At 38.6% G+C, this 26,344-nt stretch overlaps 1 protein-coding gene and 1 long non-coding RNA gene across 3 annotated transcripts in view; one reads left to right on the top strand and one right to left on the bottom strand.

Moving 5' to 3' along the window:
- Window positions 1-26,344, top strand: part of LOC111095131 — a 94,638-nt gene that overhangs the window by 3,506 nt on the left and 64,788 nt on the right. The window contains exons 2-3 of one of the 2 annotated variants that reach the window (XR_005356653.1): window positions 18,306-18,410; window positions 20,898-21,001. This is a non-coding gene — a long non-coding RNA (uncharacterized LOC111095131). Of the gene's footprint in view, window positions 1-18,305; window positions 18,411-20,897; window positions 21,002-26,344 lie in introns of those variants that run through there. The other variant, XR_005356652.1, reaches the window with a different exon arrangement.
- PCSK1 (proprotein convertase subtilisin/kexin type 1) overlaps window positions 1-26,344 on the bottom strand; it is a 43,372-nt gene that overhangs the window by 15,035 nt on the left and 1,993 nt on the right. The window contains exons 2-9 of the mRNA XM_038532292.1: window positions 24,940-25,044; window positions 21,597-21,707; window positions 18,880-19,026; window positions 17,546-17,622; window positions 12,252-12,340; window positions 9,141-9,313; window positions 7,930-8,142; window positions 5,357-5,457 (exon numbers count right to left, since the gene is read on the bottom strand). Of these exons, the coding sequence (XP_038388220.1) occupies window positions 5,357-5,457; window positions 7,930-8,142; window positions 9,141-9,313; window positions 12,252-12,340; window positions 17,546-17,622; window positions 18,880-19,026; window positions 21,597-21,707; window positions 24,940-25,044 (1,016 nt within the window). The remainder of the gene's footprint in view (window positions 1-5,356; window positions 5,458-7,929; window positions 8,143-9,140; window positions 9,314-12,251; window positions 12,341-17,545; window positions 17,623-18,879; window positions 19,027-21,596; window positions 21,708-24,939; window positions 25,045-26,344) is intronic.

Below are 26,344 nucleotides of genomic sequence, written 5' to 3'. Positions count from 1 at the left end.
TCAGATAATTAGAAGTTATTTCAGATCATCAAGTCAGAATAGGGAGTAATAAACAGAAAGCACAACAAACCCTATTCTACTACCAAAGACCTATGTGATCTTCAGCAAGTCACTTCATTTCCCTGGGCCTGGGGTAACTCCTCTGTAAGTTGAAAGGGTCGAGTATGATAATCTTCAGAATTCTTTACAATTCAGACCTTCTATCTGCCCAATATCATAAATACCTCATTTAGATTGTGTTTCTATATTGGCCAACCCACATTAGGGAATAATTAACTAGCTTAGCAGAAATGGCTATTTTCTCATTGCAGAAACTAATTCTGTTCTATAAAGCATTTTACTGAAATCCTTGCTTCCTTCTAGTTTTTTAAATCAAGTTTTAGGTAAAAGCCTCTTATCGATGTAGCCAATGGGAAATACACCAATTTCCCATTTGAACCATCACTGTAAGCAGGTGAATATATGGAAGCTGGAAAGAGGAAGTGGTATAACTCAGGGTTATAATAAACACTAAGCATAGATTTTCTATAGCAGAACATTTATATTTAGTTGTAGGTTTTATTATTTTTATTTTCTTTTATGTATTCTTTGCAAAATATTCAATGGAGCTTCATTGTCATGCAATTAGGAAAATTAAGCTTGTTTTCCTAACAGTTATTCTTCATTTGTGAGATTGCATTTCATAAATGGAAAGGAGCCGCTAACAATAGCGCATCTCATTCCTGACAGCCTTCCTTTGTTAATTAGTGCTCAACAGCATTCACAATAATTAAATTTTTAAAAACTGCATTAGGTAGCTAATCAAGGATATGTTTATAGAAAATAAGGGTTATGGAATTAAACGTTGAAATTAAGCATTGCTTCTAATTAGTGAAGGTAAAGTAATCTGGAGACAAAATTCTAAAGTGAAAAACTTTATAGGCTATCTGGTTCGGCCTCTAAATATATGTAAGTAAGCCTAGATATTAAAGACTTTGTAACCAGGAGACTTTCCAACATTTCACTTTCCAACTCTGAGTCAGGGATTTCTTTGATATGCTTTATCAAAAGGTTTTATGCAGCATTGAAGTCCTATTTCCCTTCCTCTAGCCTTTCATGAAAACAGAAGATGGGTTCATCTGTATGTTTAATACTTCCAGAGATGTAAAGGAATTCAATGTTTTACTTCAGATATTTTGTTCTCTTAGTACGTACTCTAATTCTTTTTCTCCTCCTCAGAAGACTGAGGTAATTGCTTGCTGTCTTTCTTAGGTATACTGACTGCTTGACAATAATGGTGCCAGAGGCATTAGTCCAAGGAATTCCTGTCTCTCATTATTTATATATATATATGTGTGTGTGTGTGTGTGTTTAATGCCTATTAAGTATCTATTGATACTATTGAGTATCTTTACAAACACAACTGGATGAGGTTATAGGAAAACCTCTTTATGGCAGTTGTTTCTCAAAATTTAAAGGTACTGCCTGGGCTACTTATTAAAAACGGGGTTTTCTAGGCCAAATACCAGATACTTATGAATCTGAGTTGCTGACATTAGAATTTGGGAATCTGTCTACTAATTAAACTCCTAAGGTGATTATGCATAATCAGGGGAAGGGAAAGTATTCCTCTATGCATATTTGAGCCAGAAACCATTCTTTCTCTTTCCTTCTCCTCTTCCCATTCCCTGGTATTCCAGCTATGTCTTTTTATTATTATTATTATTATTATTATTATTATTATTATTATTATTATTATTTGTTTATTCATGAGAGACGGGGGGGGGAGGACAGAGATAAAGGCAGATGGAGAAGCAGACTCCATGCAGGAAGCCCGATGTAGGCTCAAGCCCTGAGCCAAAAGCAGATGCTCAACCGCTGAGCTACCCAGGCGTCCCCCAGCTGTGTCTTATTTAACGTAGCATAATAAGTAACCTGCTGTACAAGGAACCTTTTATGAAAAACTCAGGGGCACATGAGTTATGGTGTTCCTCTATCAGCATCAATCTTCTTAACGCCCCTGTCTTGGAGGGGATGATAGACTGCCACTGAACATCTCCTCTCCCTTGCAGGGCTGTGGGAGGCGGTATGGTATGGTATGGTATGGTATGGTATAGTATAGTATAGTAGCTGATAGCACAGCTTTGAGGTCAGACGGATCTGAATTTGCATCTCTTTGTGGGATCTTGGTTACATTTCTCAACCTCTCTAAGCCTCACTTTCTTTTGTAAAATGCAACTAGAAATTTCTTTGTCACAAGACTGCTGTAAGGGTTTGAATTAGTATTGTACACAAAGAGGTTAGCGCAATGTCAGTCATAGTAAGAACCTGACAAATACTGAATGTTATTATTCTTGATAAATTTAGCTCACAGTTCTTCAGTCTCCATAGTTGTTTTTTGAGCAGCATTTGGTTCAATGATTTCTCCCAATCTTGATTATCTAGGGGCACTTTTAGAAATACTGGCATTCAGAGTTTGAAATAATCATCTCGGTATAGACAATTGAATAGAGTTCAGAAAACTGTCTCTTTGAGAACAGACACTTCAAGAATTTCCATGTACTTTGGCAGGAAGTATATAAAATGTAAGCTAGATTATGTCTATCTTACTGATGATTGAATCAAAAGGAAAGGAATTAAATTCTTTTTATATGTACTAGGGAGATCATGGATTCTTGGTATCTCTTAAATCATGAACAGTGTGAGAATCTGATAGACCCAACAGAACATTCCTTCAGAAAAATGTCACACAAACACCAGCAATTCTGCATCTAGTTTCAGCGATGTTCACAAACTGCTGGAAACTCATCTATGTTATTTCATAGCAATCCGTGAAGCTCCTGCTTTAAAACTAACCTATTAAAAATTAACTGACGTTGATGAGGCTAGATCATTCTTCTGTCATTTTCTCCTTGCACAGAAAAAAGCTTGAAATTTTAGAAATCAGAGGTTACAATTTTAAATTTTCAGCTCTTACATGAAGTTGATATCACATCTATTCAGTGAGACAGGTTTTTCTATTATACTGGTCACTAGACAAGGATGGCTTAGGCCTGACTACTTTTATTTACGTGCATCTGATAGGTGTTGGGTAGACAAAACTTAAAATTTTAAGGATTTTTTTCAGCTTCCTAGAACTAACAGTTATATCCTCAAATCATAAATATCATAGGACTATTGTACTACTTGTGTGAAACTGCTTGCCTTCGTTGAACCTTATTTTCTTCTACTCTGGACTTTGCACCACCAAACTCAACAATTCATGTTGGATTACTTTTATTTGCTGATACCTTCAATTTCCAATCAGAGTCTTATAAAGGGAAGAAGTTTGGGGGAAAAAATGGTCTGATCTGACCCCTCAATTTTATAGATGGTAAATTAAGCCCTCAGTTGGAGATTAATTTGCCTAAGGTCACATAGCTAGTGATATGCCTAGAACTTGGAGCCCTATGTTCCTTGCACTTTTGAGTGTTTAGATTATTTTTCTAAGCACTTTTAAAAGCAATTTTCTAATCCAAATTCAAGGATCTGCTGATGCCATTCTTACCTTTTGTTCCTAGACTCTGCCCCCTGTCCATTCTCTTCCTGTTACAAGTGAACTCAGATTCTGAACATTGCTCTTTTGCTGAGCCCCAGGGCTTACCAGATATCCTCCCAGCCCTTCCAAGTAGGTAAATTCTTGGTACAAACCTCTGGGCCTATCTTTCTTAGCCACTGTGGCCATCCCATTGCTGAAATACCAGGGCCAAACTACAACTCCACAGGCAGCCCCAGGGGCTCTTGGACCTACACTGGACTCTCCAGAACAAAGACTTAGCAACTTCAGGGGTTTTCCAGTGGTGGCACAGGCCAAGGTATTCTACTTTTCTGCCATCATGAACCTTGTCTACTGAATATTGCATGAGGGGAATGCTTTGTTCTCTCTCTCTAGAGAATATAGATGGTCTTCTAGGATAATCTTCTTAAGAAAGATAATAGTAACTTACAAATTTATCCACCTTCTCTATCGCGCAACTACAGCACCTGACTTGATGTTTAAAGTTTTCTTACCACCAGAAAGCAGAAACAAATAAAAAGCTGTGGATACACAATGCGCAGCAGTTAGATTTTTTTCCTCTGTGTTAAGAGACTATTGGGTAACCCATATGAGGGAAAAATATTGTTAAAACCCTTTTTAACATTATACACTAAAATTCCAGGGGGATTTAGAACTTAAACATCGTAAAGTAAACATAACAAAAGACATAAAAATAAATGTTTATCGAATTTGGGGTTGTAAATATTATTCTGAGTGTGAAAGCAAAGGAAAACGCCTTAAAGAAAAGCACGGACGAATATAACCATATACGTACTAACTTCACCGCAATAAAAATTACATATAAATAAAATGAAAAGGTAAATGTCAAACTAACCAAGCATTAATAGCTTCTCTATACTAAGGCCATAAAACAAAATCAAGGTCATAAACGAGCAATCATAGATGACAAATGGCCAAAGAATATCAGATACTGAGCTTCATTAGTAGTGAAATGAAAGCATATAAAATTGAGATGCCATTTTCCCCTATCAAAATAGCAAACATTTAGAAGATGATAAAAGTAACTTTGGTAAGGGAACTGGCACTTTCACACATTTAGTGTTGATGGGAAAATGATATAATCTTGCTAAACAGTAACTTGTCAATATGTACCAATATCATTAAAACATGCACACTCTTTGACCCAGAAATTCTAATTAGGGGTGTTTATCCTCAGGAAATTATGAGAGATGACAATTGATATTTATGGACAGAATGGGTATTTAAACATGATTCAATGACTTTAATATAATTTGCATTTATATAGTGGGATACTACAAAAGGATAAAAATTCTCTTTTTAGTTCTCATGCCCCCTGATATGTTAGATCAGCTCTGGGACTGGGCTTATATAATCTGAGGGGGGGTGGGGAAAAGAAGGAAGTTCTATAAGCTTGTTCCCAATACTACCCACAGGAAGTTATCTGGATGAAGTCTTTCCTGCTGGGAATAAACAGAAGTGAAAAGGCCTTGCAGCTGAGTGGGAGGGAAGTTGGGAGGAAAGCATGAATTTGTAAAGGTCAGGGAACATTGATTTAGCCAAGAGAAAGTGCTCTTAATAGATTATAGGGTATATTTTAAAAATTGCAAGATAATGGTTATGCTAAGTTTCCAATTTTGTAAAATTTTGCGTGTGTGTTAGATCTACATTGGAAGAGAGCTTATTTTTTATTGCTTTCTTTTTTTTTTTTTTTTTTATAGTTTCCTAAGTTTTCTATTGTAACCACAATTCAGAAGACAATAGATGTTAATAAGAAGCAGGAGAGGCAGTCAAGGTGATTAGAAATTTCCTGGGCCTTACTTTGCTTCCAGAGCCAGGGCGAAGATGCCAGCAGCCAGGGGTGCGGAGGCCGACGTGCCCGTGTGGGTCTCGGTGCAGTCATTGTGCAGGTCGGCGCTTGTCTGGGTGGCAAACGGAAGGAAAGAAATGCAGGAGAACATGTGAGGAGTGTGCCCCTGTCCCTGGGGGTTAACCAGGGGCCGCATCTGCTACGGTCAGAAATCTCAGCTGATTCCCTTCCCTACTTCCTCCTCTAAAACCCAGGCGGATGTTTGCCATCTGCTGATATTTTAGTTCACTCTCCTCTACATGCAACTTGTCTATAATTCTGGCATCAGGCTGCCTTTTCTGGGGATGAAGTACTCCCACTATGAATATTTTCTCTTCTGAGATTCCCAAACGAAATGCTGTCTGTGAAGAAGGGACAGTTTCAAAATCACTGTGAATCATGCTGGCCCATTAATCATCAGGTCCATTGTGTTTAGTCTGGCATATTTAGAAATCCTGCCTCATGCAAAATTCCCTTTCACCTTCGGATTAACATTTGACTGCCTCCTCAGCACAAGGATGTAACCCCATCTGATGAGGAGTACTCGCACAAAATGTGTTCAGTGTGTATTTTGCGCTTGCTGTTGACATAATTTGATGGCCATGGGTTAGTGTCCATATTTGCACTTGGGTGAGAATGGTGTTTTTGTTTGTTTGTTTGTTTGTTTTTCAAATAAAAAGTGTGCTAGATTCTGATCTGGTTTCAAATTGTAAAAACTCCTCGGTAAATGTGTCCCATGGACATGCCACTTGGTTTCCCCATCTGTAGAATGAGGTTGACATTTCCTGACTCGTATTCTGAAGCCAAAATGAGATCCTATCTGTGAAAAAGCATTCTTATGCAATATTACTGCACATAAGGAATTACCCAGGCTAATTTTAGCTTAATGAGGAGGTTGCCAAGACTGAAGGGAGGAAACCAAAAAGACTTCGGATCAGGCTGCCTTAAGGACCCCCGCGGTGCTGGTTGAGCAAGCAGTCGGGCCAGAGGATTTCTAACAAGACACCCACCCAGGTTCCCGCATGATCATTTTTAGCTAGAGATTTCAATGTGTGGGAGGGAGGTGTAAAAAAATAATTTGTTCTATTATCACCTCCTTTGGCTTCCCCTTGGAGTCGCTGAATTTCGCAAGTTACAGTGGCACGGCTCCTTAGAGGGTTGCGGAAACCAGGCTGCCCTTTCTCCCTACTGACGCACTAAGTCCCAGAGCTGCCTGAGCCGAGGTTTGCGTAAGACAAAAGCTATGTTATTGCAAACGTCTCAAATAGAATCCGCCAGCTGGCTCTCCTGTGGCTGGTGTACCTAGGGAGGGATCTTCACAAGGACGGAAACTCTTCCTCCATGGCAGCTCACAAGAGGGACAGAAATGCTGACCGAGATGCCAAAAGGGCCTTTTTCTGGAAAGCGACTCTGGATACCCCCAGGGACTAGAGCAACCTGGGACTCTGAATGCAAGGGGGACACATGCCTGATAGGCCTCTTTCAAAGGCTCTCAAATAGGCCTGCCCTAAAGAATTCCTGGGGGGAACACTATTATTTGAGTAATTGAATATAAGGGCCTGAGAGGGAGGCCAGTGCTTTTAAGCTGAGCCTAGGGTTTTAACGTCTAAACTAGTGTTAGTTGCAGAAACAGGCAGTGTTCCAGAATAGTGATCTCGTATAAAAAGGAGTACTGACCTTTTTTTTTTTGTTTTGTTTTGACATGCCATTAATAGGAATTTTACACACATCCCAATATCTATTATGGGGTTCACCCACACTCTAATTGGATCATGACCTATTATTATTCTGCTAAGATTACAGTCTGCATACTTTAGCCAGTTGGTTCTTTCTGTATCAGGAGTTAAATTGGGGGCTATACGTTTTAAAATTAAGAGTACCTCTCTTTGTTCTCAGGGGCCCCGAATGGCCCTTCATCATTGTGCCCTTGAAGGGAAATCCAATAATTGCCCTTGGCAGTCTGACTCACGTAAGTGAAGGCACAGCCAAGTGTGGGCTGGAGATTCTCTGTGAGCACATAACCTTCCTGAGCTGTTTACTCAGACGCTGAGAAGTCCATCTCGGGGGAAATGGAGATGGTTATTTTCCTGCAGGTCATCCGTTCTTAGGAGATGTAGCTAGTATATGCTCTGTATTTTTATCATCTGCTAAAGAGCATGTCAGACCATATCCCTGCTATTAAAGGATCAACAAGTTACAAGGGTGGTAAACCCTGAAATCTCCGTTAAGGCTATTTTCAGGGAGGCATCATACAAGCAGGAGAGACATTTGGATTCTTGGCTGTGTGTAATGACAACTTAGTGGCTTCTCAGGGCTGAGTTTAAAAATGACAGAGGCGCAACATCTTCTTGGCAGAGGCGTCATTATCCTTGAGAGAGAAGCCTTCCCAACGTATGCCAGCCTTTCAGGTTGAGTACAGTGTGAGCCTTTCTGAGTCATCAAGCTTAAGCAAATCAATTTTACCAAAGATACTGACCGAAGGATCTTGTTGAACACAAGCCATGCTCTCCTACCCAAGCAGAGGAGTTAGACAAAAGCAACATACGATTCGCTGGTCGGTGTAATCCCCGCTGCTGTATGAGGTGGCCAGGGTGGAGGAGCACTTCTCAGCGTACCAGGGCGACAGGCCTTGCTGCGAGGCGCTGCTGATGGAGATGGTGTAGATGCTGTCCGTGTAGCCATCGCAGTCACAGTCATCTCCTTGACGCCCCCCGTTCCCAGAAGCCCACACGAAGATGGAGCCCTTTCCTTGTCTCCCCTAAAGGAAAAGCCAGACCATATCAGATCTATCATGTACTGGGACCGCTGTCACATCCCAGTGAAATCCCCCATAAATGCATGCATGTAAGTTCTCAGAGATAGTTATTTGGAGTCTGTTTCCACTCTAAGTCCTCCAGCATCTGGTTGGAAATCTCACAAGACTGCATATTAGAAGCCCCTGAGCTGTGACTCTGCTAGTCTTCCTTCACCTGGACCCTCCCTGGGATGGTCTGTGTGAGTGCTTTTCTTTCTTTTCCTTACTGTGCCGATTCATAATTTGGCCTTTAGCACTTGCTCATATTTTTGCACTCGTCCCTTGGCTTATGTCACTGTGTTTGAATCTTTGAACTTCCTCTCTTTTTTTCTGCTTGAATCTTCTGGCTGACTGATGGAATGACAAAATCAGGCATTATTCAGATCTGTTTTGCAGCTGCATTAAAAGAGATTCTTCAATTGAATGAAGAGCCAAGGCTACTCTGCCTATGACTTCTGAATTTGCACTTTGCAAAGTTTCTACTTTTGTTTTATCCCAGGCAGAACAAGGCCTTAGAATCCCGGTAGGAATGCAGTATAAACAGAGCAACACCATCAAGGCACAAGTCTGCAGCAGGCCTTTACGAAATGGGAAGTAGCACGTAGCTATATTTAAGGATGTGTTTCCAGAGATTTGAAAGAAATCTGGGTAGTTGTTTACCTAGTATAAAAAACCCAAAAGCAGCAGTAAAATGAGAAAGGACATATTCGGAGTATTTTTAAGGTAAATATTCTAAGAGTAAAGAATCTCTGTTGGATGTCAGACCCAAATGGGGAGAAACTCTTAACCCTTAACTTCCATCCCTCTGAAGAATGATTTGGCTTTCTAAATGCATTTCAAATTGTAAGCAATGACAAGAAATTCAAAGCCATTTCTTTACATACAAATTACACGTCCTTCCAGGTCCTTCCTATCCAAATGGTCAGGTTTTATTTCAGGTGGGTCTATATTAAACATCTTACCTGCTTTACACCATATTCAAAAGCCTTCTGGGCTAGTCGGCCAGGCCCCTCCACAGTTTTTCCATCATCATTTGGGCCCCAGCTGGCACTGTAAATATCCACATGTCCGGGATTGAATCCAATTGAACTGGCTTCAATAGCATCAGTCACAATGCCATCCAGCATTCTTATGCCTGAATAGCAAACCAAAAAAACACAGAAGTTGATGTGAGCATATGCATGTAGAATGGCATCATGCTCTTAATATTCATTTTATTTTTATTTTTTAATATTCATTTTATAAAAGACACTCGAAAGAGTTAAAAACCAGGTAACCACTGGATGCCTCAAGTGCCTGTGACCAGGCTGCTACGAGCACAGAAGGAAGATACAAGTCACTGCCTCCATACGCTTTGTTATCTGCTCTTTAGAGATAACTGTATGCACTAAGCAGTGGCCATGATTGTTAATGATTGCAAAATGTGTCCCCTCCTTTGACCCCAATAACCTGAAAATGACAGGACAGCTTTCAGAAAGAGGCATCAAACAGCCGTCCCCTTACCTGTCCATGAGTACGTGTCCATGACCATGAATGACTATTGCCCAGCGTGTGCCATATGAAGGATTCTATATGGGACACTGTGTAGCTTGAAAAGATCTATCCACAATAAGAAACTAACAAATAGGGAAAGAACTCTTGTTTCTAAGCACTGATTAAAAATAACCCAGAGGCCATTCTTTTATGTGTTTGTCGAGAAACATTTTCAAGGAACATGCTTCCTTTTCTTGTGAATAATCTCAAGGATGAAATCATTGCCATGGATTTTGCTCCTGAGGGGGAATCATTTTTCATTAGGAGAAGGCAGATGTAGTAGCTCTTTGTACTTTCTAACAGGCTGTCACCCGTCATCAGACTCATGCATTCAAGAGCCAGGAAGGCAAAGGCAATTTAGACAGATACAGGCAGCTAGCTACCTGGTTATTCCTGGCTTCAGGCTGATAATGAAGTGCACAGCCTTATATTTGCACACTGCTATTTACTATGGAGCATAGGTAAAAGAACATGTAATTAACACAATTAGTGAAAGTCGTATTGATTAAAATAAAATTGGTTAAAATTTATTTGAGGAAAAGAAGATCCCAGCTCTACTTACTAGTTGTGTGATCTTGGGCAAGCCACTTAACCTCCTGTGCCTCAGTTTCCTCAATTTTAAAATGGGGATGATAACAGCTATGTGCATTGAGGATATACTCTATGCAGCTACCATACAGGTCTAAACGTACAGACTCCTTTATCTTTATGATGCCCATATGAGGGGATGCCATAATTTTCCCCATTTTACAGGTGGATTATAAATCCAGAAAGGGACAATGACTTGCTCAGGGCCACACAACTTGAAACTGGGGAGTTGGGACTTGAATCCCAGAAATTTGGCACCCAAATCCAACCTGTGAACTTACGGAGTACAGCACCTCTAATGTGTTGATGTGGTGCCTTATAAGTGAAAAGTATTATTGAAAATACATTTTGGGCTAGACCGTCAAAGGTGGAATAATGAAAAAAAAAATCTCAGTAGACTTGGAATCAGGAGTCTTGTGTTTTAGTTCTGCATCGCCACAAACTAGCTGTCACCTTGAGAATCTTAACTTCTGATTACTCCTCTCTAAAATGAAGGGATCAGAAGATTCTCTCACAAACTATAGTGAGACACTTCATCATGACTTAAAAAGTGAATTATTTCTCTAGGTGATTATCCAATTTGTGCTTCTGCTTTCATTTTTTTTTTTTATTAATTAACAGTACTTGTAAAAAGGGAAAAACGAAGAGCATTTTGACAATGCTGGTATCAAAGGGATCAGGAATGACACACAATTTGATAGTCTGTTGTATTAGAGATTCATTATATGTACCACGACGTGTGTTTACTTGATTTCTTAAAAGGAAGTCATAATCAAATTCAAGGTGTACTTAGGCGGAGTTTAAAGGAGTTTTTCGGTCATTGGCATATTCTACAGTTGATCTTTTTTATGTAGTTTCAAAAACAAACTAAACTCAAAGCTTATAGCCTAACTGTGAAAACCCAAGGTAGAGAGATATGAAAGGAGGGGAGACAATTATGTCTCTGGGAGTCCCTGCATGTCCACTGTCCACCCATCTTCACATGGAATGCATCAGTGGGTTCTCTTGCCTTCCCGTTGGAAATCAGTCAGGGAGAACAGTAGCAAGAGTTGGGGGATGAGAGGGAAGTGAGGTACTCATTCCCTGGGATCCTCTGCCTAGAAGAAGCCCTGTTGTTGGATTCGGAGCCACATCTCCTGTCCAGTGGTTCTCTCCTAGGACCACAACTTGCTCTAGTTGCCACTGACCCTCTCCTTCCCCTTGCTCCTTTAGGCCTGAGGTGGTAACATCTGTTTTCATTAGTTAACCTTTATTTGTTTTCCTTTACTCTTTTTTTTTTTAAGTTTTTATTTTACTTCCTGTTAGTTAACCTACAGTGTTCTATTAGTCAGGTGTGCAATCTAGTGATGATTTCCCTTAAGTCTTGTAACTAGTTCCTTTATTAGATTGTCCCGATGGAACTTACCATGTTTCCCCACAAAGACACTGACTGAAACAACTAGAAATTCTAAATCCGTGCTGTTAGAGACAACCTTTCACTTCTTCATGTAACACGTATGTATTCTTTTTTTTTTTTTTTTAAGACAGTTATTTGCTATGAAATGAAAAAGGACAGAATTGAGAGGCAGGGAAAGTCTTTGCCTAAATTTACCTCCTCCTTCTGTTCCCTTAGCAAGCACTCAATAACAAATCCTTGTAAATTAGCACACAGAGAAAATTAGATTTGGTTCAAAAGTCTTTCAACAACAAAAAAAAAAAAAAAAAAAAAAAAAGTCTTTCAACATTACTGTTTTTCTCCCCACAAAAAATGTGTAGGCTATATTCAGCTATCACTTTTTAGAAATCCAGATTCATTGATTTGTTTGCAAATCACACTTAAATCCTACAGCATATTTTACATGGAATTCATTTCTTCCTCTGATTATTGAAAGCCCCCTCCCCCCCTCATTCACACCAAGTGATGCAAGACTCAAATTGAAGTGTAAAACTCTGGGAACAACTCTCTGCTTTACCTCCAACTTTGGAATTGTATGCAACTCCGACCCCACACTTGTGATTATTTGCTTGCATGGCAATTTCTCCTGCACATCTGGTCCCATGTCTGAAGATTTAAAAATAGGAATTATAAAACATAAATGAGAGCAAACCGTTGTTTGCACATGAACCCATGGTACATGGTACATGGCCATACTAACTTTTTGTTAGCCTGTTGCCGTTTCCTTCCCATCAGTATTAGATGAAGTGTATGTATCAGATGATACAGGTACTGGAGCCAAAGTACATGATTCAAATTCCACCTTCTGCCACTGACTAGCGGTGTGACCTTGAGTAAGTTATTTGTCCTCAGGGATTTTGTGGCAAAACCATTAGATATTGCATGTAGAGCATTTAGAATAGTGGCTGGCATAATGTAAGAACTCAGGAAGTGCTAGCTATGGATACTATCATGAGCAACTCTGACACTTTTCTTTGAAATGGCTTCTGCTCCATACTTTTCAGTGAAGTGGCTCCTCACTCCCTGTCTAGTGACTTCCTTTGGAGTAGGTTATCCTGGACCAGTCCTAGTAGGATAAGTAGAACAGAATTCTCCTCTCAAGCCCTCTTCCTCTCCTCTAACCATACTCCACCAAACTAAAGCGACTGAAGTTTTCTGATGCCAAGGGGAGTTTGAGATTTTAACAGGACACTACTGGCTAATTGGGAAACCAGGCCCTCCTGCAACTCTGATCAGGGCCAGAAGCCTGAATAAGACTGGTTGTGCAATCAGGCAAAGAGAGCAATTTATGATTTCCAAGTATCTGGAGGGAAAAGTCCATCTCTAAAACAGAGCAGAGTCCACCATTAAAGCATCAATTCTGAAAATCTGGGAATAATAAGCATCTTTTCCCACACCACCACCACCGCACACCCCCACCCCCCGACCTCAGGAGAGTCAAAAGTCAAAAGTACTTTAGTTTGAATTTATTTCATGAGTTCATTCCATTGTAGAAGTACCTGGGAGCAGGGTAAAAGCTGTTGGTGCTTTGGTGGAGCTCACATAGGAAAGGGGAAGAGTTAGTTCTGAGCAACACGGTCAGCCAGCTACTTTTAGGCATTACTACGCTGGACCTCTATTACTCTAGCCCAATCTAGAATAAATATTCTAAATTGACTATCCAAAATAATCCTGTTTCACTTTTTTTCCCCACTAAAGTACCAAAGATGATTTTTTGGTCTCCTTTTACTAAATGATATTTCTGTTTCTTCATGTTAATACTGGAGAGGAATCCTAAGTCAAAACAATATTATTATCTTTAATTCATGGTCTTTCCTAATGCAGCAGACATCTGCCGCCTTTTTTTTCTCCTAGCATTTTCTCTTTTAGGGAAGTAGCTCTCCCTCATTCTTTGTGATTCTATCATGAGGCTCCTCTTCCCAGACAGCTTTCAAGGATTGTTGCATATTCTGGGGAAGAGAATTCTATTCTTTCTCTAGAATCTTCGGTTTTAAGCTCCATATGAGCCATGTGGATCTTGCTGCCAGGCGAGGTTGTTTTTTTTTTTTTTTTTCTTTAGAATAAAGCTAATTGGAAGCAAGCAGCTAAGAGATAGAGAATGATTGGGGTCCTAGTAGCATATTTGAGAGCCTGATATTGGAATGCCTGAAGCTAGACTATATCTTAGGTAATTTTTTTTTAAAATCCTCATTTTACGGAATCTTTGAGTTAGGATTTTCTCATTTGAAACTGAAGCTACCCTGACCAACAGACTCATTCTCTTGAGAAATGGGTGCACACTGAACGCATAAAAGGACTCTTATGCTTCTTTGATAGATTAGCCCTCTTTGCTTTTGTAGAAGGAGAAACTGAGATGTCACCCTCTGGGAAGTAGTTCCTAGAAGTCTCCACTACCAGTATTTCCTTTTACACAGGATAGGAGATAGGGCCAGGATAGCAGAATCTGCAGCCTGAGCCAACAGAATCAAACTGTTGGCAGACATCCCCAGCACAGCACCTCTGTCCTAAAAATGATGCAATGTGACACCACCTATTATTTATCTCCCCTTACAAACTGAAAATTATTTTCTTGAAAGGTGCAGTAGGATCACGGTACAAAAAAAAAAAAAAAAAAAAAAAGGATTGATATTTTTCCCTCCTCTTACCCTCACTTCCCACCTCCACACCTTGAGAAAAACAGAAGGCTTTATCAAAGTGGTACTATGTCATTCTTTGTAGACCTGCAGTTTTTTTCTTTCCTTAAATTAGGCTCTGAGATAAAAGAACCCTTTATTATCTTAGAACAATGGTAGTAACTGGCGTTTAAACAAATTGATTTTTTAAAAATTATTCTACAAGATAGTTTAAAGACTACTATTATCCTGGTTAAAATATCCTTGTGACACATGTTATTTAACTAGAAAAATAATCTGTAAGTGGTATTGAAATTCTGAATATAGATTCATGCCAGCTTAATAGTAAGAGTTACCTGCGCTTTTGAGATTTTATTATTTAGCGATTCCTCTTTTGATTTGCAGAGGAGAATTCAAATGCAGCTCTAATAATCTCATTTACATAGTAATAAAGAACAGCAGCAACACAGATAGTTTGGAGAGATAATGCCCTTGGAATTGGGAGATAATAGGTCTCTAACTGCTATAAAGTCCAAAACAAAATGGAGCCATTCATTTTCTAAACCTAAGGTATTTATTTCTGACAACATGCTAAAAGAGTAACTACTCTTTATTATGCCTTTTGATAAATGATAGGGGTGCTAACTTTTTGGTTGATAGTCAAGAGGACCCAGAGAGGTAGTTACTTATTGTGTAATTTTCAAAAAGCAGGTTCTAAATTGGCTTAGAAAATGGACTTGTCTCTGACTCTGCTCCTCTCTGATGATATTATTCTTGTCATGTTGATTTCTTACTGAAAGGAAGTCTTAGTTGTTCATCATCATCATCATCATCATCATAGCAAACACAACTTTTTCTATGTACCAGACACCATACAAGCTAATTACATATATAAACTCATTTAATCCCCATAATAACCCAACAAAGTAGCTACTATTATTACCCCTTTTTAATAGGTGATAAAACTGAGGCACAAAAGAAGTTAAATAATTTGTTCAAGGTCACCCAGCTATTAAGTGGCAGATCTAATATTTAATCTAAATCTAACTGCAAAGCCCATCCTCTTAACTGTTTGGCTCTTCACACTAACTCTCTGCTATGTGGGAGGTCTATGGTAGGCACAAAATAAGTACTATTATATGGGCTACTTCTTTGAAGGCTTTGGAACTCTGTGAATTGGGGGAAATGTGGCTATTCAATTGGCTATCCAGTATTATGAATACAGGATAAAAAAGACTGTTCCCTTTGGAGGGAAGGAAAAGAGATATCTGAGTCCCTCATCTCATGAGTGCAGAAACTCTAGAGAATATAATTTCACCAAGTATTCAGCTATTATGCAACCACAACACAATTTATCACCTACACTGGATCCTGGGGCCAGACCTAGAGGACACCGCCTAGGAAGAAGGCTGACACATCCAGCTAACAGTCTCCTCACATGCACCCATACAGCTGAGAGCAGATTTCCCTTTTGGTCTCGACCAAGGGAGTGGAATGAGAGTTGTCATTTTTACTTTATTCTAACTTCTTAGAATAAAGGCCCTTTTCTTCCAAGAATTTATTGCCCATTTCCTTAGGAAGTTCTGTTCAGAAGGGCAAGTGCCTCGTCACCCATTTTAGGAGACAAAATGAAAAATAGAGGCAGAGAGAGGTAAGTGATTTCCTCAAGGTCAGCTTCTATACTGAAAATTGACAAAGCTATGACCACGAGCCAGGCTAACATTACAGGGTCATGCTCCAAAAGAGCGTATATTGCTCCTGGTCCTGCAGTGCACTGACTCAGAAATAGGGCTGAAAATGTGTCTGGGTTTCCTGCCATAAATTCCTGAGACTTCCCACTTTCCTCCAAGGGCCAAGTGATTTGCAGAGGAGTGGTTTCCATTGTATTGTTACTAGAATATTCTAACTCCTAAGCAGTGTTTGTAGTCAACCCCTTTAAGAAATAAGCCTGAGAAGTAAATGGCACTGAAATAAGCAGTATCTTGGAATCCTCCTCAAGCCTCCCTATCTCCCCAAGGAGGAAATATACACCCAGAAGTTGAGGCTAAGTGTATGAGCTTCAGCCCTCTTTCTGGTGTTTGTTGGACCTTTGGTGGAGTGAACCATCCAAAGACACAAATGTTAGGTCAACATTACTGCACCAGCCACATGAGAATTTTGAGTGAGAATAGTGAGAAGGAAGAGGGAAAGAGGGGGAAAGAGAGCAAATGAAAGAAAATTCAATTAATCCAAGTTGGATAATAGTCCAAGAGAGAAAGCCATATAGAGAGAAAATGAAAGCATTTCATATAGAATCTTTCCATCCCAATTGTAGCAACAAGCCCTAATTTTGCCTTGGCTTTGATCTATTTTGGTGCAAGTCTCCTCTGGGTTGAGCAAATGAAGAAGAAAATATGAAAGTCTTCTTGAAGTTATGAGACACATCGCAAAAGATGACTTCTCACCTGGATATGGGCACTTGAGAACATGTGGCTGGGAAAAAAAGGTTAAAGTCTCTTGCCTCTCGCTTTTATTTGGCCTTTTGCTTTGCCAGTTCTGGCTCTTGGGCTTCCTTATCACATTGTGGTTGCTAGGGAGAATTATTTTAGGAGTCAGAAGATACTCTTTTTCTCCTCCCTTTAGCCTTACAATACTCAGCAGAAACTCTGAGAGATATTGCTGACTAGTCCATTGTGCCCAGAAAATGTTTCGGATTTGAGGACCAGGCCTCAGAGTACATCTCTGTTGTCTGGTATCTAGCCATACTTTTCTGAGGGAACTGGTAAGCATGGCTGTGGCCACCAAAAGAAGTCATGAGGATTTGTCATCATCATCTATTTTTATTTTCATAACTAACATTAAATATGTGCTAATAATAATGATTCATAGAGGAATTGGGGTTAGAGAGGATGGGCTGGAGATTTTACTCTTTATGACCTAAACATTCTTTCTAAAGCTATAACTATTCAGTATCATTTGAGAAGAGCATTTCTTAATATAAGAAGAAAGTTTAATTGAAATATGGCTCCATAAGCCAAAAGAAACATAAAAAGAGAAGCGTTGGATTCTGTTTTAAAAGCAACAAAATATTGTGGTATGGATGGTGTGCATGAAAACTTTTCTAAGAGCTGAAATGCGGATCATATTTATAGTGTAATTTTCTCAAATAAGATAAAAGCATTTTAAAGTACATATTCCCCCCAAATCCACATTTACTCACTTGTTCTCATTTGTGGGATCATAACGGGGAAATGGATCATGGTCATTATCGTTAAAATCATAACTAGCCTCTGGATCCTAAAGAGACAATAGAAATAACCCTGTAGCATCATTTTTTTTAAAAAGTAGCACTTCCCAAGCCTTCTACCCCTACCCCCTCTATTCTGGCTGATAGCTCAAAAGTCTGCATTTCAGAGTGTCTGGCCCAGTTGCTGATCATTTATTATACCTATAAACCAGGCATAAATGATGTACACAGAAAAGTGAGCAAGCATCCAATTCTCAGTGAATGTTACCAAACCTATATAATTCTTTGAAACTCATAGGATATTAGAACCAGAAGGAATCAGAGTCTACTTAGTTCAACAATGTTATTTTTCAAGTGAGAAAACAGACTCATAGAGGTTGAATGACTTAACTAAGATATAGAGATAGTTACTGACAGATACTCAACTCTCTTACGATTATAGGAGCAAATAGGTGACTGTGGGGTGGGGCTCAGATCCACAGTGATCCTTTTCAGCCTTCCCAGTTACACTAAATAAACATGTAATTTTATTAAAGAGAGTGTGCTTGAAATTTAAGACAAGTTTCTAGGTCCCACCTCCTTTTCCAAACAGATTGCTACACTTAAACATTTCCAACTTAGGAATTCTATTACCACTATTGCCTCCTCTCTACATTTTCCATATCTTTCAGTAAGATTATTGAAAGATAATCTTTTAATCTTTTTTTTTCTTCCCTTTTCCTTTGCTCTTTAGCTGGGGAACTTTGAATGAATGGAAAGGATGAAAGAAAAGGGACAATCTTAAAGATGAAACACTGATCTAAAGACCTAAGATAATCATGTGCAAATTAACAGACAAGTAAGTAGTTTTCATTTACTTGTTTTCTTTTCTCAGCTTGCCATTGTTGCACTATGTGGTATACATTTTGAATTGGCACAATGTCAGAGATATTCACCTATAAAGGATGTGAGGAAGAAAACTGTAAAAATGATCTCAGGCGTTATTCCTGATTTGATGGCTTTAATGCCCCAAATACTGAGTGATGTACAGTCTGAATGGCTTTTAATAATTTAGTTGGTATAGGTGCCTCCCCACTTCCTCAACACAAATGCTTTTGTAAAATCCTTGGCTCCACTGAATGCTTTCAGTACCCACTGATACAAAAAAGCTCATATGCTGGCAGGAAGGTGAGGGAAGAGCAAAACCTTAGCCCATGATTCTCAGGGCCGGAATTAGAGCACTGTTCCATTTGAGCAAAGGAAATCCTTGTCTACGTGTCTGTGTAGACATCTCCCTAAGTTGCAGTCATGGGAGGGCCCAGACTCACATAATTGGCATAGATGTCTGTGTGATTCCACTCCAAGCCATCATCCAGTACTGTGATAACAACTCCTTTGCCTGTGATGCCTTTTTGCCAAACAGGTATCACATGAAGATCCAGCTTGGGCAGGGCTGCAGTTACCCTAGTATCTTGCTGGTAAAGGAAAACAAAGAATTGACAAAATCATGATTTACTTGTGCAAAATGAGAACTGAAACTCTAGTCTGAAGTCCCATCTTTTTTTCCCCCTAGGTCACTCTACTTTTTAGAAGAAGGTGATTAGGTGAAATAAAAAACAAAGTTGATGGTAGGGCCAAGTGAATCATCAAAGTACTGTTCTTTTCCCAGTTGTTCCACTGGAAAATCACTTGAAAGGATGAATCACTCTGTGCCCCTTCTCATTGAGCTACATAGCTTCTAAGAAGTTTATCCCTAAGTTTCATTCATTTGTAATGACATGCTCAAGCTTTTTATCTACCAAAGTTCTATTTGATGTTCCATGTTCCCATCTCTCCCCAAATCCTGAGCCTCCCTTGCCATACTGAATTCACTTAATAATGTCTGGTTCCCAGTCATTCATGGATGTTTTAATAACTTTTCTAAAAAAAAAAAAATGCAGAAACTAGAATGCCCAGGAGGCTGCTGTCTCACTAGAACTTGAAATTTAATTGCCTATTTCTAAGTATGAGTGATTTTTTTTTTCAAGTATGGGTGATTTAGAGAGCAGGTATCTATGAGAGGAGACCTGGAGGTTTCTTTTTTCAGATGAATTTTCTGATAGTTAAAGTGTATGGGACTATAAGGGAGAAGAGCTGGATAGCAAGGGAATAGAGAGATGAACACATTTCCAAGCATGTGAAAGAGATGCCTTAGAAAATTGCCAGGTTTCTGGAGAAAGGAACAGTAAGAAATTTATAAATAATAACAGTCAAAAGTGTCAATGAATAAATTTCCCCATGGCTGATTCTCCTCAGAAAGAAGTAGGGGGAAACTGTGCTTGTTTTTTTTTGTTGGTTGGTTGGTTGGTTGGTTGGTTTTTTTAAGATGTCTTCATTCGGGGCCCCTAGGTGGCTCAGTCAGTTGAGCCTCTACCTTGGGCTCAGGTCAAGATCCCAGGGTCCTGGGATGGAGCCCCAGGTCCCCAAGTCAGGCTCCCTGGGCAGCAGGGAGCCTGCTTCTCCCTTTCCCTCTGCCCCTCCCCCTGCTCCTGCTCACACACACTCTCAAAGAAATAAAACTTTTTAAAAAAGTTAAAAAAAGATGTATTTATTCACTATATATATATATATATATATATATATATAGAGAGAGAGAGAGAGAGAGAGAGAGAGTGTGTGTACATGTGAGTAGGGGAAGGTGCAGAGACAGAGAATCTCCAAGCAGACTCCCCACTGAATGCAGAGCCCAACCTGGGGCCCATTCCACAACCCATGAGATCTTGACCTCAGCTGAAATCAAAAGTTGGATGCTCAACCTACTGAGCTATCAAGGTGCCCCAGTAGGGGAAAACTCTTAAAAAAAACTTACTAGCGCAACATGAAGCTAAATCACAGGAGGTTGGAACTACACATAGATATTTGGACAAAGCCAGAGAAGATTCCCGTGTCAATTGCAAGAACAATCAATCACACAGTGTGATGGTTAAGAGTATGACCTCCAGAGCCATAAATAATGGCCCCACCACTGGTAAACAGATAACTCTGGCAAGTTACTAAACTTGCCTATGTCTCTGTTTCTTCAGCTTCTAAATGGGTATAATTATTGTATCTACAATATAATGTGAGAAATAAAGGAGTTAATTTATGTCAAACACGTAGAATAGTATTTGACATATAGTCAATACACAAATGTTAATGAGTCTCTTACACTGCAATGAGCAAGTATTGCCTAGGTTAAGAGAATATCAAGAGGAATTGATCCCTTTTCCCATCCTTTATACAACAAAGATGTCTAAGCCTTAGCTTAGGATTATCATGAAAACTTATCTTTTGTTACGTTCTGAACAAAACCCACTTCTATCAACAGGTATGACGGCCATGAGGCTTAATATTAAAATGGAAGGGAAAACACTCTGCAAGCCAGAAAGAGCACTTAAAATTTCTCTACTCAATGCCCACAGACCAATGAGGATTTGGTATCTTAAAAGTAAAATAGTTTGCAAGTCTAGATATCTGCATGTAGATGTATTTGTCTCTCCTTGTGTTCCTTCCTTTAGCTTAGTTCAGAAATTCTCACTTCTTAGCATGTAAAAATTGCCATTCATTATATATATACACACACACACACATATACATATATATATATATATATATATATATATATATATATTCATGAATACACACACACACACAGACATACTGAATCATGTTCACTGTACCCTTTGGGTGATTTAAAGGTTCTCAAGAGTAACTTTGACCAAATGTGATTTTTTCCATGATTGCTGTTGTGGAACTCTTAACTTGCAAGACATGATTCTTCTGCATTTACCTCAGATAAGCTTAAGAGAAGAAAGTAACAATCTTTCCTCTCATAGCAACTAAAGATCTGTGGTTCAGACACTTCCACCTAGTAAAACAGGAGATCCAGATCATGGAAGTTCCCATCAGCCCTAATCTCCAGGTAACATAGCCCTCTATTAAATTGCTTATCATTAAAAAAATCTATTTTCCAGATATAACAAAATAAATAGCCCAGGTCGTATACAGTCCTTCTGTAAGTACTTACCAAGTACCACTGCTGATTCCACATTGGATCATTGAAGAGATTTAGTGCTGAGTCTCTTAAAACTGAACGTTTACTTCTCTCCTTTTCATACTGTTGTTCAGCCCATATCACCTACAAGGCATTTTATGGCCAGAAAATCAGCAATAGTCACTTCTGTGTAACCGTCTTCCCTCTAACTGGCTCTAGTACCCTCCCCATCAGAGTTGAGGCAGCTCAAAAATGTTTTCGTTTGCAGACAAACTGGCAGCTCAATGAGAAGGGATTGCTCACTGGGGAGATGAATATTCCGTCTATTATAGTAAACTGTACCTTAAGGGGGAGGAGAAGGAGTCAGTGAAGTGATGATTCCCTCAAATTATTTACACTATGATTCCAGTGGAAGTAAAAGTTAGCCTCCTTTCATCAGCAAATGGACCATAATACTGATTTTTTATTGAGGTCTTAGTGTTTTGTAGCTGAAAATTTGTCCATTTTCATGGAATGAGTCAACAAGCTAAGAGATTCAAGAGACTGCTGCTATGGTGCTCTTACAGTTTAATTTCTTTTTATTCACTTGCAAAAGGTAAAAATTGCAAATGTTATGCAAGACAAGAAAGGTGCTGTGTCTTTGCAGATCAGAAAACCTGCTCCTCTGTGCTTCAAGCTCCTGCTTAAGAGTATTTAATATAAGAAACAGATCCAGGGTGATGAATGAGTACTACTGACCATGCACACTTACCATTAATTTAGTCTTATGTATTATGCAAAGAGATCTGACAGTACAAAAATTACCTTTCCAACATTTATAGCATAATCCTATTATACTCGAGATCCTGAGAGGGTGAGGGACTACCTTGTCGTTATATTCATTATGAAATAATACCATGCTCTCATTTTGCTGGGCAACATGACTGTTTCCTACCCAAAACATATTCTCTCTGTTGTACACTTCATGACAGTTCAGTGTCTGGTGGGGTTAGTTAATTGTGAGAATACTCATGAGTCAGATCCAAAAATAAAAACTAAAAAATAATTTGTTGCTAAAGGATAAAACCATCCACTAAGACTGTCCTGAATTTTCAATCAGAATGTCTATGGCAAACCTAATATAAATATTGGGAGGGACTTAAAAGCTAGACATTAATTGCTATAATTTATTTTTAAAGAACCTATATGTTCAAGCTTAATTGTTTTGGCTTAAAATACCTCAATGCTTGGAATATACTGCCTGTCATCTGAGTTAGTCTTTGGAAACTGGCTGCTAGGGAACAAGTACTAATCTTTGATAGAGAGTCTTTTACAGTTGGAGATTTCATTAACAGACTTGTAAAGATAGCCTATTGCTGCATTTCAGAAGGCTATTTTGAAAGAATATTATCCCCCATTTAAAAAAGAGCAATAAAGTGAAAATCAAAAGCAATTTTTAAAAAATGGAATAGAAGAAGAGGCACTCTTCCATCTGATCAGATAAACATTCAGTTGTTGGAAACAGTGTTCTGATTCATGTCATTAACTCCAAATCCCATGCTAATCTCTATAAGAGCAGACCAAATGGAATAGAGGAAATTAGTGGTATCTTTCTATTATATATAAAATAGGTACCATGTTCTTAATTGTAAATAATTCTTTCAACTTGGGAAGAGCAGTAAAAATCATCTAGTCCAACTTTCAACTGCTAGCTTCTATGGGTTCTAGGATTTTTCCTTAAAAAAAAAGTTATCGTGGGGATAATTTTTCATAAGATTGTATAGACTCCTTTTTTTATGAAGTTAATTTGGAGATTAAATTCTTAGTCTTTCTTCATTATCATTTGAGATTTTTGCCCCAAAATCAACTATTAAAGAAATAGCTAAAGAATAGAACTGGGCCATCTGTTCACTTTAGTGAGATATTTGTAGTAATAATCACAGGTATGGCTCCACTGTGACCAATTTTCTTCTGTGAAGATGAGAAGGGAGGTCAGTTTGACTTCCTTGTGCATCAATGTCAGGCATACATTTAGGCAGACAAGGAAATCTCTTTCTTGTTTTGCTCAAGGACTAAGCCTAGCCAGGATCTTGGAAGTTGTCCTACTTTTTCAGAGCCCATGCAATGAGTCATCTGCTTTGGGATGGCAAAAGGAAGACTTCACTGGACAAGAAACTTTTCAACCAATGTTGAGCCTCTGATTCAGTCTCACGTATCTAGCCATGAACTTAAGTAAAAGCCATGGGTGCACAGCAGCTCTGGTTCGCTGTCCGTGGTCCTGACACAGCCTTCTTTGCCTAGGTGTGGTTGTTGTTTACCCAGGTCCGGTCATTCCCTACCCTGATACTTTGCCTTTTTATTCTCTCTTTTAAAATTCCATTAGGTTCAGAACAAATCAAATTGCAAATTATTTCACAGGGTTTATAAATTCCATGTCCTTTCAATAGTTTTATCACCTTTCTGTCACTTATAGTTTCTTTCTAGCAAGTTGAAAGGATGTGTTCTATCTCTCACAAAGCTTCCATAATTCTCTGGAGTGCCCTAGGCAACAGAAATCATGATAACAGAAAACAGGCCAGCCAGGATAAATTTCTACCAATATGGCACATTCTTGAGAAAAGGCAACATGCGTACCCAAATTTCAATACTCCCAATATGGTCACCATTTCTATTGTTATGTATGCTGATCTTGAAAACAGACTTCAAAAATCGATAGGTACGCTAGATGTACGTTCAAATTGTCCTCACACTATTTAGCTATATTCATTCTAGACATTTCCTGCTCTTGCCTAATCATTGAATATATATACAAACCAGGATAAAAAGATATCATATGCTTTCAGTGAAGCAATACAATACTTATGGAAACACTTGGCTCATGAAGACATGGATTTAGAACTTGCTCATAAACTCTAGTTCCCCATATAATGAAACCAAACCGAAATGGCAAGATATGTTTTCAGTTATTCTGAAATGTTTTTTTTTTTTTATTCTGAAATGTTTTTAAAATCCATGTTCATATGTTAAATTTCTTTGGCATCCCCCATTGGACATTAAAGTGCTCAGTAAATAATAGGCATATAATAAAAGGTTGTTAATTGATTATATTGGTAAACATTTTATTAGAGCTGCCATTTAGTTTTCAATATTCATTTTCATGCTTTTAGACTGGATTTGTGAGCTAGTATTTTAAACATATTATATATATATTATATATAAAATGTTTAACTCAGCCTATCCAATCCAGTTATTATTATGTGCAGTGATAACCCTGTAGAAATAACAAACACTACAGATAATTGTGACCGCAGTAAAAAATAATCATATTTGCAAAGTGCTTTTTGCTCTTGTTGGAAATCATAAAGCAGATGTTTGAAGACAAATGCACAACACTTACACGATCATCATCAGATAACCTCTTAGTAATATGAAGGGCACTCCTTCGAGACCTTCGGGGATGGTTTTTATGTTTGAATAAGTAGTGATTTTCAAGTGATCCAATCTATAAAAGAAAAATATTAAAATAAAAATCCACTTTCCAAAATAAGTATATATGGATTAGATTGTAACCCGAGTAACTTAGAGACAGGCAATTTTTATTAAGCCCATTCTTTAGGAGGAAGACACTGATAGACACCTTCACTCTCTCGTGACTGTGTTGTGTGAGATGAGCTTACAATATCATCACTTTTGCTAATGGTATACTTGGGGGTTAGTGATACCTCTTTTTCACACATTTCAGAGGAACTACATTGGTTTTCCTGTGTAACAATACTGTGTAGGTACATTTCTTTAAAAAACTCTCTTTATCAAATTTATCCTATCAGAGAATAATTTGTGGAAAGCTGGCAAACCCTTTGGGTACTATATATGGTCAGTGTTACCTTCAGCTAAAATAACTTCTTGTTGTTATAAAATATAGTCATTGAAATATAGTGATTAATTGTTATAAGCTACCAGTAGAGACCATTTGACTTTCCACTAGTTCAAGGTGTTCTATACATGGAGTTGGGGAGAGGGAAGAGTAGCCATAAGAAAACATCACCAATGCTTAGCTCTTTCTCCGTTATCAACGGTTTTGCTTCTGGTCACTTCTCTAATTCTATCTTTATCCCGAGGCCTTTGGGAGCTCAGGGTAATGATGCTAAATTACTGTAAACAAAGGGAGAGATAAACAGAATCAAGAAAGCACTATCAGTCTTTTCCAAAGAATTTTTATTTTAAAAATGTTTGTTAGTAATGTCATTTTAGCTGGAAATGGCTAGAAAAAAAATCTATCACGTGCAAATCATATGTAGATATAGATTTCCCCCCATTATTTCTTAAAGATTCCTGTGATCATTCCATCCCTTCTTTGAAGAGCCTACCAAGAATACTGATTTATTTTTTGGTTTGGAATGTGTGATTTTGAAAGTAATTCCCATAACGAATGGTGCAGGTTTGGATATATGTCTGGGGCTAACAGGTGAGAAAAGGAAAAAGGGATATTTTTGCTCTCTTACCCAGTCTTTTTCCACACAGTTACCAGTGCCATTCAGCTGCCCAAAAGACATAGGATCAAGTCCCCAGTTACTCCCGTGTAGGATGTGCAAGATTTCCATGATGCCCACAGTAGCTACCAGTACAATTCCACCTACTGCTCACACTCTCCTTAGATCCCAACAATTCGCTGCAGTTTCTTCTAAGCTGCTCTCTTTGAATCTTCCACCTGTCCCACAATCTGTTTTCTATGCCTTGAGTGCCTTCTACCTCTCACAGTGTTCTCCTGGCAACCTTTGACTCTTCTCCCTGAACCCTGTGCA

The sequence above is a fragment of the Canis lupus genome, chromosome 3, assembly GCF_011100685.1.
Source record: "Canis lupus familiaris isolate Mischka breed German Shepherd chromosome 3, alternate assembly UU_Cfam_GSD_1.0, whole genome shotgun sequence".
Lineage (NCBI taxonomy): Eukaryota > Metazoa > Chordata > Mammalia > Carnivora > Canidae > Canis > Canis lupus.
This window is presented reverse-complemented; position numbering and strand designations above follow the sequence as displayed.